This window comes from Mobula hypostoma, chromosome 5 (genome assembly GCF_963921235.1).
Source record: "Mobula hypostoma chromosome 5, sMobHyp1.1, whole genome shotgun sequence".
Taxonomy (NCBI): domain Eukaryota; kingdom Metazoa; phylum Chordata; class Chondrichthyes; order Myliobatiformes; family Myliobatidae; genus Mobula; species Mobula hypostoma.
In genome coordinates, this window is record NC_086101.1 from 159,951,930 (window position 1) to 159,972,788 (window position 20,859).

General features: G+C 37.3%; 1 protein-coding gene across 1 annotated transcript in view; it reads left to right on the forward strand.

Moving 5' to 3' along the window:
- arhgef28a (Rho guanine nucleotide exchange factor (GEF) 28a) overlaps positions 1-20,859 on the forward strand; it is a 410,055-nt gene that overhangs the window by 119,906 nt on the left and 269,290 nt on the right. The window contains exon 6 of the mRNA XM_063049236.1: positions 1,221-1,398. Within this exon, the coding sequence (XP_062905306.1) occupies positions 1,221-1,398 (178 nt within the window). The remainder of the gene's footprint in view (positions 1-1,220; positions 1,399-20,859) is intronic.

Below are 20,859 nucleotides of genomic sequence, written 5' to 3' on the forward strand. Positions count from 1 at the left end.
GATCTTTGGTGAGTTGGTAAATTGGATTCAAAATTGGCTTGGTCATAGAAGACAGAGAATAGTTATGGAGGGATCTTATTCTGACTGATGCTCTATGACCAGTTGTGTTCCACAAGGATCAGTGCTGGGACTCTTATTGTTTGAAAGGTATGTTAATGATTTGGACAAAAATGTTGCTGGTCTGGTTAGCAAGTTTGCAGATGACACAAAATTTGGTTGAGTTGCAGATTATGAAAGGCTATTGCAAGGTTTGGATTAGTGGAAAAGTTGGGCAGAGAAATGGCAGATGGAGTTTAATCCAGACAAGTGTGAGGTGGTGCATTTTGGGAGGACTTACAAAAGAAAAGTATACAGTAAATGACAGGAATCTTGTAAGCATTGATGTACAGAGGAATTTTGCGGTACAAGTCTATAGCTCCCCAAAAGTGGCAGAACAAGCAAATAGAGTAGTAAAGAAGGGGTATTACGTGCTTGCATTCATCCATTGGGATATTGAGCATATCCTTTGGCAAATCATGGTTGTAGTTGTATGATGATTTAATCTGCATGAACAGTATGCAAAAGAAGCTCTTCACTGTATTTTGGTACATGTGACAATAATAAGCCAATAAACTTTGATTAGGCCACATTTGGAGTTGTTTGTCCAGTTGTAGTCACTGCATTATAGAAAGATGTGAAGGCTTTGGAAAGGATGGGGAAGAAGTTCATTAGGAGGTTGACTGGATTGGACTGTATCCATAATCAGGAGTGTTTGGATAAGTTTTGATTCTTTTCTATAGAGAGTCTGAATCTAAGGGGCAATATGAAATATATAAATTTATAGTAGGCATAGAAAAGGGTATATGGCCAATCTTTTTCCCAGAACAGAAATGTGAACTACTGGAAAACATATATTTAAGGTGAAAAAGGAAAAGTTTAAAGAAGATTTAAAAGATGATTTTCTTTATGTATACACAGAAGGCAGTAGTGTCTGGAAGGTGCTGTCTTGTGTGGTTTTGGAAGAAACCACCTGGCATTTAGACAAACAAGCAGCCAGGGAGTAGAGAGATATTGATCTTGTACAAGCAAATAGCATTAGTAAGAGGAATAGGCTCAGATGAGCGTGAAAAAATAGATTAGCTTTATTTCTGATATGTGGACCAAAACATACAGTGATCTGGCTTTGTTGGGAAGGTGGGTGCATTGAAATATTTCTCAGCCTTTTATTTTCTCCTTCTCAGTCTTCAGAATTCCCGTGTCACTCCATCATCTGGAATCTCCAAGACTTTTGGTGACAGCTACGTACTACAGAATTGCCTTAATGGACCAAATACTTATATATTGACCATGGAAAACAACAGAAGGCAATCCCTTGAGACAGATATTCTGCTTCTGCGCAGATATGTACAGGAGAATACAGTAAGTTGAAAATGTTTTTTTGGCAGTTCAAATCTATTAGCAATATAAAATGAAATGTCAGTTTTGTGCTGTCTTCCAACTGGTGCTGGCAATTCTTGAAGACTGCTATGTCTGTGATCTAGACTGTATAAATCAGAATACAGTTAGAATAAGTGTGAGCATAATGAAATAAACAATATTAGTTCCAGTTGTGACCTACTTTTTTGATAAATATTTTGTTTATTGTTCCTATTTGCTCTTGTGTTTCCTGGTGGAACATTTTCTTTGTGATCACTCCTGTGAAGTATCTTGGACTGGTTCACTTCGAAATACATTCATAATTTGTTGTTGTAGATATTAGAACCAATGCTTTTATGTCGTATTAACAAAAAAAAAGGCAAGGAAGCATTTCGAGCTAACATTGTACATCGAGGCAGAATGAAGACATTTGGAAAGACGCCCAGCAATTTAGGAAACATGGGTGGAGGTGGATAGGTAGAATATTTTATGGAAATAACTCCAGGACATTGTCCTCCCTAGTTGACATCCAGGATGCCATTAATGGATGATGGGATGGGCATGGATGCAGTGGTATCATCTATTCTCTTAGATAGGCACATGGAGGGCTACGTGGGAGGGCAGAGTTAGATTGCTTTTGGAGTAGGTTTAACGGTTAGCATGACATTGTGGGCAGAAGGGCCTTTTCTGTCCTGTACTGTTCTACGTTCTAAGTTCTATGCTTATGTGGGAAGGGGTGTATCAGAGGCAAAAACTGAAGAAACAGTGAGTACTTGGGCATGGGTAGTGCCTGGAAGAGTTTACAGAAATGAGGATGCACTTGAACATGAATGTTACAGTGTGAGGACTGGTTGCTCAAGTATGTTAACAAGGATGGGGGCAAGGGAGGTTGCTGTGGAGTTGGATATTGTTAGTGATTTAGAATACAGAGGATGAAGGGTGGAAAAGTGACAATGAGAGCATTGAAGTAATTGAATCTGGATGCTCTGAAACACGTTGGGCAAGATTATAAAGGTGGAAGTAGACTTATTGAAGTGAAGGAAACAAGAGATCGGAAGTTTATCTTGACATCACCCAAAAGTCTAAAATTGGAAACAGTCTGGTACAACCATTAATCGTAACCAGGGACCAGGGAATAGAGTGGAGTATTTATGAGAAGAAGGTGTGAGCAAGTGTGAAGGTGTGGATTCCTGAAGGCAAATGATTTTCCCTTTCCTTTTGTCTCCACTGCATTTCTTCCCAGGGTGAGGCTTTCCTTTCTAGGACATCTGAGACATCCTCCTCCTTTAAAGAATGGAGTTTCCCTTCCTCCACCATTAATGCTGCCCTCACCTGCATCTCCTCCATTTCCCAGACATCTCCACTCCCCCAATCTTCCCACCGCCTTAACAGAAATAGAGTTCTTCTTGTCTTTGCCTACCACCCCTTGAGCCCCTGTATCCAAAACATCAGTCTCTGGAACTTCTGCCATCTTCAAAGGGAACCTACCACTAAACACAGCCTTACCTCCTCTACCACTCTCTGCTTTCCACAGGGATCGGTCCCTCCATGTTTCCCTTGCCCATTTGTCACTCCCCACTTTTCTCCCTCCTGGTACATATCCTTGCAAGCAACAGATACACTACACTTGCTCATTTACCTCCTCCCTTACCTCTATTCATGAACCCAAACAGTTCTTCCAGGTGAGACACTCCACCTGTGAATCTGTTGGTGTTGTCTATTGTATCTGGTGCTCCAGATGCAGCCTCCTCTACATTGGTGAGTTCTGATGTAAATTGGGGTACAGCCTTGTCGAGCACCTCTGCTCCATCTGCCAAAACCAGAACTTCCTGGTTGCCAAACATCTTAATTCCGATTGCCATTCCTGTACCAACGTGTCGTTCCATAGCCTCTTTCGCCATGATGAGGCCACTTACAGGTTGGAGGTTTTCTTGTGATTGTGACAATACCAGTTTATTTGTTTCCAAGACTCTTCTGACACTGGCAATGTTTCAGATACTGATATCATAAGTATTTATGTGATGATTTTCACACACAAGAGTCTCGAAAGTTTAGAGTGTGATGTGGGGAAAAAGTCCTGTGAGCAACAGTTTTGTGGGTGAAAATGCCTTGTTAATGAGAAAGGTCAGAGAAGAATGCTCATACTGGTTCAATCTGACAGGAAGGCGACATTAACTCAAATAACCACACGTTATAGCAGTGGTGTGTAGATGAACATCTCTGAATGCACAACATATTGAACCTTGAAATGGATGGATGACAGCAGCAGAAGACCATGAACATACACTCAGTAGGCATTTCATTAAGTAAAGGAGGTACCATATATGGCATTAATGCTCCCAAGCCTCTAAGGAAAGATGGAGAGGATTGCAATAGCTCCCAATGTGTTTAAAAAATATAGCGACTGGTATATTTGCTCAACAGAATGTTATTGCAGTAGACTTCTTTTGGCTATTAGCCTGCAAGGTGATGTTTTCACTTTGCCAACTTTGGGAATTAGGTCCCAACAAACAGCTCCTAACATAGGTGTCATTGCCACACAGATTTTGTAATACATGGCAAATGTTGTGTTCTTGATTATAAACCATTTAACCATATAACCATATAACAATTACAGCACGGAAACAGGAGAACGCTCAACTAACTCAGTTATAAGAACAGTAGCTCACACGAGTTAAGTGAGTTTTAAATTTACCTCCATGAAGTAATCTTGTGAATTGAATTTAGAATAGAAATTGTTAACTGAACATATGGATTATGGTAACAGCATTTTCAGAATCTTTATCTACTTCAATGGAAAATTCAGTGTGATAAGCATATTTTGATGTATATTTACCTAGCAAACATCTTGTACCATCTAATACAGGGGTCCTCAATCCTTTTTTGCACCGCCCTCTATTTGGATCAGACAGTGGAAAGTTATGGGTTGTTGTTTTTAAGTCTGTACCCCTGCAATATAAAGGAAAAAGCAGAGAAGATGAAACACATGATGTATTGTAGTAGTAAGACTAATTATCATAAATACCACAATTCATTAGCTATTTAAAGGTCATTTCAGGATTGACTAGAATGTAATACTTTATACTATAAATAGCCAAATAATCAGCATATAGAAGGGTGATTGAAAACCTTAATGAGTGGTGCCACAACAACAACCTTGCACTCTAAAAGTCAGCAAAACAAAAGAGCTGGTCGTTGACTACAGGAGGAAGAAGATGGGGGTCCATGAGTCAGTGCTTATTAACGAATCAAATGTGGAAAAGGTCAGAAGTTTTAAATTCCTTGACATTAACGTATCAGAGGATCTGTCCTGGGAACAGCATGTCAATGCCATCACAAAGAAGGCACGATAGCACCTCTACTTTCTGAGAAGCTTTCATAGATTTGGCAAGTCACCCAGAACTTTTACAAACTTCTATATATGCACAGTGGGGAGTATCCTAACAAATTTCATCACGGACTGACATTGTTGCCCCAATGGTCAGGAAGAGAAAAGACTAAAGAAAGTGGTGAATATAGCCCAGTCCATCACACGCAAAGCTCCATTGAGTACCTTCATATGGAATGTTGGCACAAGAAAGCAGCGTCCATCATCAAGGACTCCCAATGTCCATGCCATGCTCTCTTCTTGCTACTACCATCAGGCAGGAGGTGCAGAAGCCTTGGGTCCCACACCAGGAGGTTCAAAACAGCTATTACCTTACAACCATCAAGCTGTTCAACCATTGTAGACAACCTTACTCACCACAAATGATTCAACGATCTCCAGGCTCAGTTTCAAAGACTCCTTACAACTCATGTTCTCAGTATTATTGCTTCGCACAGTTTGTCTTCTTGCTGTTCCCAGGGACACACCCAGAGATGAGCATCAGATGCTGCTGGAAGATCACCAACTCAGTGAAAGGTGCCTTTTGATCTCCCTTGGTGGTCTGAGAGTACATTAGATTAGATTAGAGTACATCGCGGTGTCCATAGAGGAATGCTGCTGAATGGCACAGTCTATGCTGCATGAGTATCCTGAGGAACGTGCTGAAGCTGGCTGCAGCCACTGCAAGAGCTGTGTGGGGAAGGACCACAGTGTACGGTTCTTCCTTTACTGGTGAGAATGCCCCTGAATTATTGTTGTAGTGTACCGCCTTGGGGGGGGGGGCAACATGAGTGGCAATAGCCCTGTTGATTAAAAAATGTAATGGAACGCTACTTAATGCATTTGTCTATGAATGTAAGTATGAAAAAACATTGCATGGTTTATTCTTGTAAATATTTTTTATTATTATAAATAAAGTTTATTTTGATTGAAAAAAGTTTGTCTTTTGCACTTTGGTTGTTTTGTCAGTCTCTGTTTGTGTATGTTTTTTTATGTAAATTCTATTGTATTTCTGGAAATGCCTGCAAGGCAATGAATCTTAAGGTTGTATAGTGGATTCTGGTTAATTGGCACACATTGGAACCGTTACGTTGTGGCCTAATTAAGTGGCAGCCCCAATTAGCTGAATTTTCATGGAAATAGTTAAAAACATATCAAGAAGACAAGCTACAGTATAACTGAGTAACAAACTATGTATTTAAATGAAGTACATAAATTAGAAAAATATCAATGCTACTACAATACTATAAAACTGTGTATTAGTTTCTAGTAGTTGTCAATAGAGGAATTCATCCAGTGTACACTGCTGTGTTCTTTTGATTGTAAATGAACAAAATTAGTACGGGCAGTTAATAGGCTGCCTTCATAAAACATCTTCAACGACTGCATCCTCTGAATCTTCATTTTCATTGTAACATTCAAAATGACTGTTGATACCTTCATATTCTTCGTAATTCCTAACTTGTTGAAGTATTGAAATTATTTCATTTTCACTCCCAGCCATTTCTGGCATCTCCAAGCTTAAATGCTTGAAACCACAGTGAGCAAAACAGTTCTGAATTGTCTTGCTGCTTATTTCTCGGTAAGTGTCAGTGACAAAGATCACTGTTTTTTGAACACAAACACATGCCACAGACACTAATTAAAAAAACTGTTTGCTCTAAGCACAGTGTCTTATCGGCCACAGCAAGTGCATTCGACTGATGCTAGTTAGAAACTGGCATCAACCTCCTGCTCCAAGGGAATCCCGGCTATTTTCACAATTTTTTAAAAGATTTGTCCCAAATAAGCTGCTGCCCCGATTAACTGATGGCCCAATGAATTGAAATCTACTCTATATGGTAACATATACATACTTGGATAATAAGTGCATTTGGAAATTAAGGAAACCAAGATGTACAGGTTTGTATAATTTGTATTTTTTTTTATTTTGCTTGAAGTGCCCACTATTAACTCACATTTTTAGACTAAAGAGGAGGAAGATCAGCCAGGTGAAAATGGTTATTTCGTGAAAGCAGGTTCATATTTGCATTAAGGCTCTTGTGGTTGAATGAATTGCTGGCACTTGTTAGGCTCACACATACAGAATGACTGGAGGCTTGCCAGTTCCAGTGGATTAGATGCCCGAAGAGTAATAAATTTTAAGTTATTTTGGGTGGGGGAGAGGAAGAGGAAATGAAGGAGGTAATCCTCCTTACAATCCTACTCTTTCAAAAACAGAGACTAAGAATATAGAGGTCATAATGGGGCTGGTGAACTGTTGGGTGGAGTATCACATGAATCAGTCCCAAGTCCTCAGCTATTCCTATTTTATATCAAGGACTTAGATGAAAACGTAATGTAAATTTCTCATTTTATTATGACATAGTTCCATTTGGGCCATGGAGTCCATGCTTGCTTGCAGAACAATCTCAAGTCTCCACTTATCTCCCATTATCATCTTCTCTCTCACATGCAAGACTAGATGAAAAGGAGAATTGTGAGAATATAGAGTTAATCCAAAGGGATATAAGCAGCTTATATGAACCAAGAAGGTGACAGATGAAAAATACGAAATTCTAGATTTTGGTAGGAAGAGTAGAGAATCAGTATATATTTTTAAAACAGTGACAAACTGAAAAATAGTTTGGTGTTTCATGAGATGCAGAAAGTGAACTTGAGGTACAGCAAGAAATCCGGAGGGCTGTTGACATTTAGGTCTTTACTGTACCAAAATACGGATACTTGAGATTGTACAGTGTGTTGGTGTGACCTTATTGGAACCACTACCTGCAGTTTTGCTCTACTTATCTCAAGGATACATTTACTGTGTGAATTCTTGCTCTGCTGAATCCAGGATCGATTCAGGTACAGAGGAGATGTCAGGGGTAATTTTTTTATGCAGAGAGTGGTGACTGCGTGGAATGGGCTGCCGGTGGCGGTGGTGGAGGCGGAATCAATAGGGTCTTTTGAGAGACTCCTAGATGGACACATGGAGCTTAGAAGAATAGAGGGCTATGGGTAAGCCTAGGTAGTTCTAAGATAAGAACATGTTCGGCACAGCTTTGTGGACCAAAGGGCCTGTATTGTGCTGTAGGTTTTCTATGTTTCTATGATTGCTAGAATAAGAGTGCTGTCCTGTGAGGAGAAAGAGAAAGAATGAGTGCTGATCATTTTGTGTCATCAAGGATGGGGAAACAAGGGGAAGTAATAGAATAGATAGAAGAAGGTTATTTCCTCCGGCTGGAGAATCCATAATTAATTAGGAGTAGTAGTCTCATAAAACGTTAGGACTGAGAAGGTAGAGATTTTGTAATAAGTCATGCTGTATGTCATTGATGGTGTGGTGCATGGCCAAGTGGAAAGGGCATTGGACTAGTGACCTGAAGGTCGTGGGTTTGAGCCTTGGCTGGGGCAGCGTGTGTGTCCTTGAGCAAGGCACTTAACCACACAATGCTCCAGTCTACCCAGCTGAGAATGGGTTCCGCCAAAAAATGCTGGGGGTTAACCTCACGATAGACTGGCATCCTATTGGGGGGGGGGGAGTCTGGTACTCTCAGTCGCTTCGTGCCACGGAAACCGGCGTAAGCACCGGCCTGGTGGGCCACAAGGCTCATGACAGACTTTAATCTTTAATCTATGTCATTGATAGGTCTCTTTGTCAAGGTTGGGGGTAATTGAGTTTTCGATTCTGTGGGATTGGGAATAAATTGGACTTTGAAGCACAAGGTACATCATGATTTTATTAAATAGCAGAATCGACTTTATAGGCTAATCCTGCTTTGAAATTGTATTTCTTTATGAAAACAAGTGTTATGATTGTAAGTGGAAATAAAAGTCATTTAGAATTTAAAGGTATACCTTCTGACTCCTCTGTTTAGACAGATTTGCTTTTTACCATATTCCCATGGCCATGATGTTCTTTGGCACATAGATGTGCTACAGCAGGCTAATGTATGTTATTTTTTTGAGGGCCGGAACAAAATTCCACAGTACATTCGATTTGTGCCTAATCGAATCAGCCTTTCACAATTGGCAAGTTCAAAGATGACTCCTAGTCACAGTCCACCATTGAGAAGCAAGTGGGAGGAGACTGTTTGTGATTCTAGGTCTCTTTGGTGATAAAAAAAGGGTTATGCTGGGAGAGAGGACTGAGGAAGTGCAGAAAGGACCAGATATCAGTGAGAGAGTACATAAGTGGAGAAACTGCAAGATAACAGTAATATATAACTCACAGACATATCCAGTGACTAATGGCATTAAAATAATGGTACAAACAGAAATGTAGTATTATAAAAATGGCCTTTGAACCAGAGATTAGAACATAAAAAACAGTAGGCTGCTGAGCTCCTTGAGTCCTATTTCACAAGGTCATGCTAATTTGATTGCAATTTCAAATCAACATTTTAGATTAGATTATGAGGACATGCAGTCCTCTTTTATTGTCATTTAGTAATGCATGCATTAAGAAATGATACAATGTTCCTCCAGTATGATATCACAGAAACGCAAGACAAGCCAAGACTGAAAAACTGACAAAAACCACATAATTATAACATATAGTTACAACAGCAATACCATAACTTGATGAAGAACAGGCCATGGGCACGGTAAAAAAAGTTCAAAGTCTCTCGAAAGTCCCATGATTTCACGCAGACGGGAGAAGGAAGAAAACTCTCCCTGCCATGCTTCCAGTGCCTCAAACTTGCCGATGCAGCATCCTGGAAGCACCCAACCACAGTCTGACTCTCAGTCATCCGAAAACTTCGAGCCTCCGACCAGCCCTCCAACACCGAACACTGAGCACCATCTCTGCCAAGCACTTTGATCCCAGCCCCGGCTGCCAGCAGCAGGCAAAGCCGAGGATTTGGGGCCTACCCTCAGGAGATTCTCGATCGCCCAGTGGCAGCAGCAGTGAACTGGGCATTTCAGAAATTTCTCCAGATGTTCCTCCGTGCTTCTCACGTCTGTCTCCATCAAATCAGAATTGTGCATGGCCCCTATTTAACAAATACGGTATCATTTCACCGGGAAGGCCGCGCGCGCTGTGTCGCGCCGCCATCTTCACCTCCCGCCATTTATGACTGCTCCCAGCAAGAATCCATTTACATTATCCTTGCCTTAAAAATATTTAAAACTTCCACCACACTTTGAGGAAAGGAGTTCCAGAAAGACAAACCCGCTGAGAAAAGATTTTACCTCATCCTTGTCTAAAATGGGTGGCGCCTTTTTTAAAACGTACACCTGCAAAGGAATACATCTTCTTCATATCCACAAGAGTTTCTCCAGGTGCTGGAAATCCAGAGGAACACACGTAAAGTGTTGAAGGAACTCAGTAGGTCAGGCAACATCTATGGAAGTGAATGAAAACGTCAACATTTTGGCCAGAGACTCTTCATCGTGACTGGAAAGGAAGGGGGACAATGCCAGGTGGTGGGAGCGGGAGGAGGACGAGCTAGAAGGTGAGAAGTGAAGTCAGCTGGGTGAGGGAGGGGTAATGAAGTAAGAAGCTGGAAGGTGAAGGCAGAAAATGCAAAGGATTGGAGAAAAAGGAATCTGATAGGAGAGGAGAGTGGACCATGGGAGAAAGGGAAGAGGCTAGAAAGGGGAATAGAAGAAGAAAGAAGGGGTAGGGGGAAAAATTACCTGAAAGAGAAATCAATGTTCATGCCATAATGCACTCCAACCCTTTTTGTGCTACATTGATATCTGGTAATGTCATTGTCAGTGTAGCATAGAAAGAGTTGTGGAGCATTACCAGTGAAGACTTGGAACATAGACTATTCCACACAGCTAACAAAAAGGCAGGCATAGCTGGGACCCATGTGGGTGCCCATGGTTACCCTGAGTTTGGAGAAAATGGGAGGTGCTGAAGGAGAAATTGTTGAGGATGAGGACCGGTTCCACCAGATAGAGGAGGGTGGTGGTGGAGAGGAATTGAAAGTTGTTGCAATTGAGAGCATGTCGAGCACCTCTGCTCTATCTGCAAAAAATGGAATTTCCCAGTGGCCGAACATTTTAATTCCTACCCCCATTTCTGATCTGACATGTAGGTCTATGACCTCCTTCTGTAATGATGAGGCCACTCTCAGAGTGGAGGAGCAACACTTCATAATCCTTCTAAGTACCCTGCAATCTGATGTCATGAACATCAGTTTCTCCTGGTACCCTTCCTCTTTCCCTTTCTCTCAAGGTCCACTCTCCTATCAGATTCCTTTTTCTTTAACCTTTTGCCTTTTCTACTTATCACCTTTCAACTTCTTTCTTCATTTCTCCACCCCCGCCCATCTAGCTTGTCCTCGTTCTCCTCCTTCTTTTATTCTGGCATCTTCTCCATTCCTTTCCAGTCCTGACTGGAAACATCGACTGTTTATTCATTTCTATAGATGCTGCCTGACCTGCTGTGATCTTCCAGTGTGTGATCCTCCATATACCCACCCCTCAGGACCTCAATTGTTTCATTCATTGCCTTTCACTCTTATAAATTCCGATAGACACAGCTAGCTGGTCCAATCTTTCCTTGTAAACTGTTTCCAAAGCCTTGACATACTTCCTTAAATAAGACCATTAATGCATGCAGTGCTCCAAACATGGTCTCACGATTGCTCCATGTAAATGTAGTATAGCTTCCTGCATTTGCTTTGAATTCCCCTCACAATAAATATGAGTGTTTAGTTAGCTTTCCTAATTGCTTTCTTTTTTTTAAATCTTTTTATTGAATAAGTATACAAAAAGGTAAACCATATAAACATTAATACAATGTTAAAATATTATAAAATTCCAGAAGGTATCAATACCAAAAAAAATACTACAAACAATGTAATTTAAACATAAGAAACCAAGATAACATAATAGTATACTAAATTTTATATATATCAATGGAAAAAAAAGAAACCCCCCCCCCCAAAAAAAAACCCACCGTGCAACTAACTAAAAGCAAAGCAAAGCAATGGGCTAACTTGAAACCAAACAGAGTTAAACTTAAAATCACATCCTCAATCCCGACCTCCATTAAAAACAGTGAAAAAAAAAACAAGAAGGGTATATATTACATTAAATGAAAATATCGAATAAAAGGTCCCCAAATCTGTTCAAATTTAAATGAAGAATCATAAAGGTTACTTCTAATTTTCTCCAGATTCAAACATAAAATCGTCTGAGAGAACCAAAAAAAGGTAGTTGGAGCATTAAGCTCTTTCCAATGTTGTAAAATACATCTTTTCGCCATTAAAGTAAGAAATGCGATCATTCTACGGGCTGAAGGGGAAAGATTACTAGAAATTTTGGGTAGTCCAAAGATAGCAGTAATAGGGTGAGGAGAGATATCTATATTTAATACCTTAGAAATAATATTAAAAATATCTCTCCAAAAAGTTTCCAAAGTAGGACAAGACCAAAACATATGAGTTAAAGAGGCTATCTGCCCCGAACATCTATCACAAAAAGGATTAATATGCGAGTAAAAACGTGCTAACTTATTTTTGGACATATGTGCTCTATGAACCACTTTAAATTGAATTAGGAAATGTTTAGCACAAATAGAGGAAGTATTAACTAATTGTAAAATCTGCCCCCAATCATCCACAGAAATGGTAAGCCCCAATTCCTGTTCCCAATCTACCCTAATCTTATCAAATGGAGCTTTCCTAAGTTTCATAATAATATTATAAATCATAGTCGATGCACCTTTCTGACATGGATTGAGGTTAATTATCGAATCTAAAATATATGTAGGAGGAAGCATTGGAAAGGAAAAAAGTATAGTACTTAGGAAATTTCTGGGGACTTCCGGTAGCGCTCATGGAGTGAAGCCGCGTTCTTGACTCGCTCCATTACCTCTGAGTTTTTTTTTCTATGATCAGCTATACTTTAATTAACCATTAAGGTATCAACTCTTACAATACTTTGAATTAAATTGAACTCTCTGATAACTGGATGAAACTTAGATCTGCTATGTCTAAGAACGGGAAAAACAGTAAGGATGGTAAACCTCCAGTTAAACCGAAAGGCATGGATTTTCCTCCGACCGAATCACCGGTGACTTTGAAAGCTATATCGGAGTTAATTCAGAGGGAAATTTCAACCTCTGTTAGGGAGATGATTCGTACGGAAATTGCAGGCTCTGTTAAGGACCTGATTCATACAGAAATCTCAATTAATCTCCAGAAAATTGCCGATTCAATCGATAAGATGCAAACATCTATTGCGGAACATCAGTCGGCTATATCTGATCTTCAAAAATCCGCACAACAAAGTGAGCTTAAGATGGGGAAAATCGAAGAAATAATTAATGTAATGAAGAAGAAACTTGACTTTCTGACTTTTAAAAACTCTGACTTGGAATCTAGGATGCGACGGCAGAATTTACGAATGATTGGGGTGCGTGAAGCTGTTGAATCTAACAACCCCATGAAGTTTTTTTCTCAACTTTTAAAAGATGCATTCCCTACTGTATTTCCTGACCAACCACCGCTACTGGATTGTGTTCACAGAATCCCATCATACTCGTCTAGGTCAGATAGACCTAGGCATGTTATTTTACGTTTTCATTACTTTCAAGACAAGGAGAGACTGTTTCGATTTGCTCGATCTAAAGGTTTCATTGATTTTTCGGATCTTAAGTTCCGATTCGTGGAAGATTTCAGTAAACCAATCTGGGACCAACGGGTTCGCTACAGATCTGTGATGTCGGAATTCTATAAGATGGATTTAAGACCAGCGCTGCTGTACCCTGCACGTCTAAGGATTCGCATGTCAGATGGAGCCCTTTGTTTTTTTGATTCTCCATCGGATGCCCAGAGTTATCTGGATCAATTTTCACCTTCAACATCTTAATTGCTATTTTTTTAAATTATCTCCGTTGATCGGAGGCTGTGAATTGGTTGGTTTTAACTTTTTCGTGCCCTATTTGGCAGAAAAGTTTATTTTTTGATTTCTTAATATGGTTGCTAAACTTTCTTTTTAACTGCGTCATTTCTTTCTTTTCCCTGGGGATTCTGGGTGGTTACTTCCTGTTTGTCATCTTACGTATTTCCTGTGTGGCCTTAAATTTTGTAGTTTTTTTAAAATTTTATTTTGTTTTGCTTTTTATAACTAGTTTATGTTAATAATCTTATTTTTTCCTGTTGTTGTTTTGTTTATTCATGGGTTTGGGGTTTATTGTGGTTTTTTTTTAATATATATTTTCTGGCTTTTGTTCTGTTGTGTGTGTATTTTAATTGAGTTACCTTTTTTTTACTTTTTTACTGTTTTACAATTAGCTGATCTTTTTCATATTTATACCTTTTTTTTAGGGAGCGTATACCGGAAGTCATGGGGGTAGTTTTAGCGCTTGTTTCTTTCCGGCGGGTCTGCTTTAGATTTTGCCTTGGGGTCTTGGGGCGGGGGGGGTGGCGGGAGGGGCTTCACGTTTTAGTTTTTTTCTCTTTGGGCTATATACATTATTGAAGTACTGGTTGCGTCCTTTTTCCCGGTATCTTTTGTATGTTCTGTTTCCTCTCCGGGTTCGTGGGTCGAGCCTATCGTCAATCCCCCTCGATGTGGGTTGACTTTAGGATTTATGGAGTCTATTATTAATTTTGTCTCCTGGAATACTAACGGTCTTAATCATCCTATTAAAAGGAAAAAAGTTTTTAAAGTGTTCCGGAGACTTAAAGCACAAATTTTATTTTTACAAGAGACCCATGTACGGAGGGGGGACAGACTACGTTTTTTTAAATTCTGGAAGGGACAACAATTTCATTCGAACTCCAATGCTAAGATTCGAGGCGTCTCTATTTTTATAGATTCCTCAGTTACTTTTATACAACAGGATATTATTTCTGATCCGAATGGTAGATTTTTATTGGTTAGTGGTTTACTATTTAATAAAAAAGTAGTTTTGGTTAATGTTTATGCTCCTAATATGGATTGTCCGGAATTTTATAAATCATTGTTTAATCAGTTTCCGAATTTGAACGAGTTTTCATTGATCTGGGGCGGAGATCTTAATACCTGTTTGTCTCCAGCTTTGGACCGTTCGGCTCCTTTACGGACCTTACCTAATAAATCTGCAACTTTGATTAACTTTTTCCTTTCTGATTCTGGGTCGACGGACATTTGGCGTTTTCTGCATCCTCAGGAAAAAGATTTTTCCTTCTTTTCACATGTTCATCATTCCTATTCAAGAATTGATTATTTTTTTATTGATTCTCGTCTTATTCCTTCAGTGATTAAATGTGATTATGATTCTATAACCATTTCGGATCATGCTCCACTTAAGCTTTCTATTAAAATTATGGCCAATATACAAAATAATAGACAATGGCGTTTTAATTCGCTGTTGCTTCAGGACTCGGACTTTGTTAACTTTATGAATGAACAGATTGAGCTTTTTTTTACAATTAATCATACAGAGGATATTTCGGTTAACACTCTTTGGGACACTTTTAAAGCCTATATTCGTGGTCAGATTATTTCGTATTCTGCTGCTTTGAGGAAGAAACAGAAGCAGGAGGAGATGGCAATTGTGGACAAGATTAAAGAAATTGATAAGAAATATGTTATGGCTCCTTCTGTGGAGTTATACAAACAAAGAACTGAACTTCAAATGGAACACAGTTTATTACTCTCGTCCTCGATTGTAAACCAATTAAAGAAAACAAGAAGTGAATTTTATGTTCACAGTGACAAAATTGGCAAGCTGCTGGCTAATCAATTGAAATCTAATTGTGTTAAATCTCAAATCAATCAGATTTATAACCAAAATGATCGATTGATACTGGATCATGTGGGGATTAATTAAACCTTTTGTGATTTTTATTCTTCTTTATATCAATCAGAGTCTCCTCGAGATTCTAAATATACAAATGATTTTTTAGATAAGTTAGATTTCCCTAAGATTTCACAGGATATGTCTTCTATATTAGATACTTCCATTACTATGGATGAGATTAAGAATGTTATTTTTTCTATGAATCTGGGGAAAGCTCCTGGCCCGGATGGGTTTACCGTTGAATTTTATAAATGTTTTGCTTCTTTATTGATCCCTTGGCTCTGTAGGGTCTTTGAGGCTTCTCTGAAACTTGGTAAACTTCCTGAATCTTTTAATAGAGCGTCAATTTCTTTAATACTAAAGAAGGATAAAGACCCTGCTCAATGTGCATCTTATAGACCAATATCTCTATTAAATGTTGATTCTAAAGTTTTTTCTAAGTTATTAGCAAGTAGACTAGAAAAAGTACTTCCTAATATTATTTCGGAAGACCAAACGGGTTTTATTAAAGGTCGTTACTCTTTTTATAATATTCGTACATTGTTAAATATTGTTTATACTCCCTCACAAAATGTTCCTGAGTGTGTTATTTCTTTAGACGCCGAGAAAGCTTTTGATAGAGTAGAATGGCCCTATTTATTGAAGGTGCTTGAAATGTTTAATTTTAGCTTGAAATTTATATCCTGGATTAAACTGTTATATTATTCCCCTGTAGCCTCGGTCCGTACTAACTCTTTAAACTCACCTTTTTTTCCTCTCTTTCGAGGTACTCGACAAGGCTGTCCTCTTAGTCCCCTATTATTTGATATTGCATTAGAACCTCTTGCAATTGCCATTCGAGAATCTTCAAATATTACTGGGATAACTCGGGGATTAAAGTCCCATAAATTATCACTCTATGCTGATGATTTACTGTTATATATTTCTAATCCTGAGAAATCCATTCCTGCTGTTTTAGAGTTATTAGCACAATTTGGTTTTTTTTCAGGTTATAAATTAAATCTTAGTAAGAGTGAACTCTTTCCGATTAATAAACATCTTCCCTTATATTATAAATTTCCATTTAAATTGATTGATAATTATTTTTCTTATCTTGGGATTAAAATTACTTGTAAATATAAAGATTTATTTAAGATTAACTTTTTACCATTAATAGACCATATTACTCAACTTTCATCTAAATGGTTTCCCTTATATTTAACTTTGATTGGTCATATTAATGCAGTTAAGATGTTTTTTTTGCCAAAATTTTTATATGTGTTTCAGGCATTACCAATTTTTGTTCCAAAATCTTTCTTTGATAAAGTTGACTCTAAAATTTCTTCATTTATTTGGCAGAATAAGAATCCGAGACTGGGTAAAATACATTTACAGAAAGCTAAGAGAGATGGAGGTTTAGCATTACCTAACTTTAGATTCTATTATTGGGCTATTAATATTCGACATATGAAATTTTGGTTACTTGATCAGGATATACTATCTATTCCTAAATGGGTAGCATTGGAACTACAATCTGTTCAGGGTTATACACTTGGCTCTATTTTAGGTTCCTCTCTCCCTTTTGATTCGAAACGCCTTAAGCAGGTCTTTAATCCGATAGTTAAATATGCTTTGCGCATTTGGTTTCAATTCAGAAAATTTTTTGATCTTAATCAATTCGCGTTAGCGATTCCTATTTTAGGTAACATATTTTTTCCTCCCTCTTTTACGGATCGCGCTTTTCAAACCTGGAAGACTAAGGGTATTTTACGGTTTTTGGATTTATTTTTAGATGGTTCCCTTATGTCTTTTGAACAATTATCTAATAAATATAATTTATCAAGAATACATTTTTTTTAGATATTTACAAGTTAGAAATTTCCTAAGTACTATACTTTCTTCCTTTCCAATGCTTCCTCCTACATATATTTTAGATTCGATAATTAACCTCAATCCATGTCAGAAAGGTGCATCGGCTATGATTTATAATATTATTATGAAACTTAGGAAAGCTCCATTTGATAAGATTAGGGTAGATTGGGAACAGGAATTGGGGCTTACCATTTTTGTGGATGATTGGGGGCAGATTTTACAATTAGTTAATACTTCCTCTATTTGTGCTAAACATTCCCTAATTCAATTTAAAGTGGTTCATAGAGCACATATGTCCAAAGATAAGTTAGCGCATTTTTACTCGCATATTAATCCTTTTTGTGATAGATGTTCGGGGCAGATAGCCTCTTTAACTCATATGTTTTGGTCTTGTCCTACTTTGGAAACTTTTTGGAGAGATATCTTTAATATTATTTCTAAGGTATTAAATATAGATATCTCTCCTCACCCTATTACTGCTATCTTTGGACTACCCAAAATTTCTAGTAATCTTTCCCCTTCAGCCCGTAGAATGATCGCATTTCTTACTTTAATGGCGAAAAGATGTATTTTACAACATTGGAAAGAGCTTAATGCTCCAACTACCTTTTTTTGGTTCTCTCAGACGATTTTATGTTTGAATCTGGAGAAAATTAGAAGTAACCTTTATGATTCTTCATTTAAATTTGAACAGATTTGGGGACCTTTTATTTGATATTTTCATTTAATATAATATATACCCTTCTTGTTTTTTTTTCACTGTTTTTAATGGAGGTCAGGATTGAGGACGTGATTTTAAGTTTAACTCTGTTTGGTTTTAAGTTAGCCCATTGCTTTGCTTTGCTTTTAGTTAGTTGCACTGTGGGTTTTTTTTTCTTTTTTTTCCATTGGTATATATATAAAATTTAGTATACTATTATGTTATCTTGGTTTTTTATGTTTAAATTACATTGTTTGTAGTATTTTTTTTGGTATTGATACCTTCTGGAATTTTATTATATTTTAACATTGTATTAATGTTTATATGGTTTACCTTTTTGTATACTTATTCAATAAAAAGATTTAAAAAGAAAGAAAGGAAATTTCTAACTTGTAAATATCTAAAAAAATGTATTCTTGATAAATTATATTTATTAGATAATTGTTCAAAAGACATAAGGGAACCATCTAAAAATAAATCCAAAAACCGTAAAATACCCTTAGTCTTCCAAGTTTGAAAAGCGCAATCCGTAAAAGAGGGAGGAAAAAATATGTTACCTAAAATAGGAATCGCTAACCCGAATTGATTAAGATCAAAAAATTTTCTGAATTGAAACCAAATGCGCAAAGCATATTTAACTATCGGGTTAGAGACCTGCTTAAGGCGTTTCGAATCAAAAGGGAGAGAGGAACCTAAAATAGAGCCAAGTGTATAACCCTGAACAGATTGTAGTTCCAATGCTACCCATTTAGGAATAGATAGTATATCCTGATCAAGTAACCAAAATTTCATATGTCGAATATTAATAGCCCAATAATAGAATCTAAAGTTAGGTAATGCTAAACCTCCATCTCTCTTAGCTTTCTGTAAATGTATTTTACCCAGTCTTGGATTCTTATTCTGCCAAATAAATGAAGAAATTTTAGAGTCAACTTTATCAAAGAAAGATTTTGGAACAAAAATTGGTAATGCCTGAAACACATATAAAAATTTTGGCAAAAAAAACATCTTAACTGCATTAATATGACCAATCAAAGTTAAATATAAGGGAAACCATTTAGATGAAAGTTGAGTAATATGGTCTATTAATGGTAAAAAGTTAATCTTAAATAAATCTTTATATTTACAAGTAATTTTAATCCCAAGATAAGAAAAATAATTATCAATCAATTTAAATGGAAATTTATAATATAAGGGAAGATGTTTATTAATCGGAAAGAGTTCACTCTTACTAAGATTTAATTTATAACCTGAGAAAAAACCAAATTGTGCTAATAACTCCAAAACAGCAGGAATGGATTTCTCAGGATTAGAAATATATAACAGTAAATCATCAGCATAGAGTGATAATTTATGGGACTTTAATCCCCGAGTTATCCCAGTAATATTTGAAGATTCTCGAATGGCAATTGCAAGAGGTTCTAATGCAATATCAAATAATAGGGGACTAAGAGGACAGCCTTGTCGAGTACCTCGAAAGAGAGGAAAAAAAGGTGAGTTTAAAGAGTTAGTACGGACCGAGGCTACAGGGGAATGATATAACAGTTTAATCCAGGATATAAATTTCAAGCTAAAATTAAATATTTCAAGCACCTTCAATAAATAGGGCCATTCTACTCTATCAAAAGCTTTCTCGGCGTCTAAAGAAATAACATACTCAGGAACATTTTGTGAGGGAGTATAAACAATATTTAACAATGTACGAATATTATAAAAAGAGTAACGACCTTTAATAAAACCCGTTTGGTCTTCCGAAATAATAGAAGGAAGTACTTTTTCTAGTCTATTTGCTAATAACTTAGAAAAAACTTTAGAATCAACATTTAATAAAGATATTGGTCTATAAGATGCACATTGAGCAGGGTCTTTATCCTTCTTTAGTATTAAAGAAATTGACGCTCTATTAAAAGATTCAGGAAGTTTACCAAGTTTCAGAGAAGCCTCAAAGACCCTACAGAGCCAAGGGATCAATAAAGAAGCAAAACATTTATAAAATTCAACGGTAAACCCATCCGGGCCAGGAGCTTTCCCTAGATTCATAGAAAAAATAACATTCTTAATCTCATCCATAGTAATGGAAGTATCTAATATGGAAGACATATCCTGTGAAATCTTAGGGAAGTCTAACTTATCTAAAAAATCATTCATATATTTAGAATCTCGAGGAGACTCTGATTGATATAAAGAAGAATAAAAATCACAAAAGGTTTGATTAATCCCCACATGATCCAGTATCAATCGATCATTTTGGTTATAAATCTGATTGATTTGAGATTTAACATAATTAGATTTCAATTGATTAGCCAGCAGCTTGCCAATTTTGTCACTGTGAACATAAAATTCACTTCTTGTTTTCTTTAATTGGTTTACAATCGAGGACGAGAGTAATAAACTGTGTTCCATTTGAAGTTCAGTTCTTTGTTTGTATAACTCCACAGAAGGAGCCATAACATATTTCTTATCAATTTCTTTAATCTTGTCCACAATTGCCATCTCCTCCTGCTTCTGTTTCTTCCTCAAAGCAGCAGAATACGAAATAATCTGACCACGAATATAGGCTTTAAAAGTGTCCCAAAGAGTGTTAACCGAAATATCCTCTGTATGATTAATTGTAAAAAAAAGCTCAATCTGTTCATTCATAAAGTTAACAAAGTCCGAGTCCTGAAGCAACAGCGAATTAAAACGCCATTGTCTATTATTTTGTATATTGGCCATAATTTTAATAGAAAGCTTAAGTGGAGCATGATCCGAAATGGTTATAGAATCATAATCACATTTAATCACTGAAGGAATAAGACGAGAATCAATAAAAAA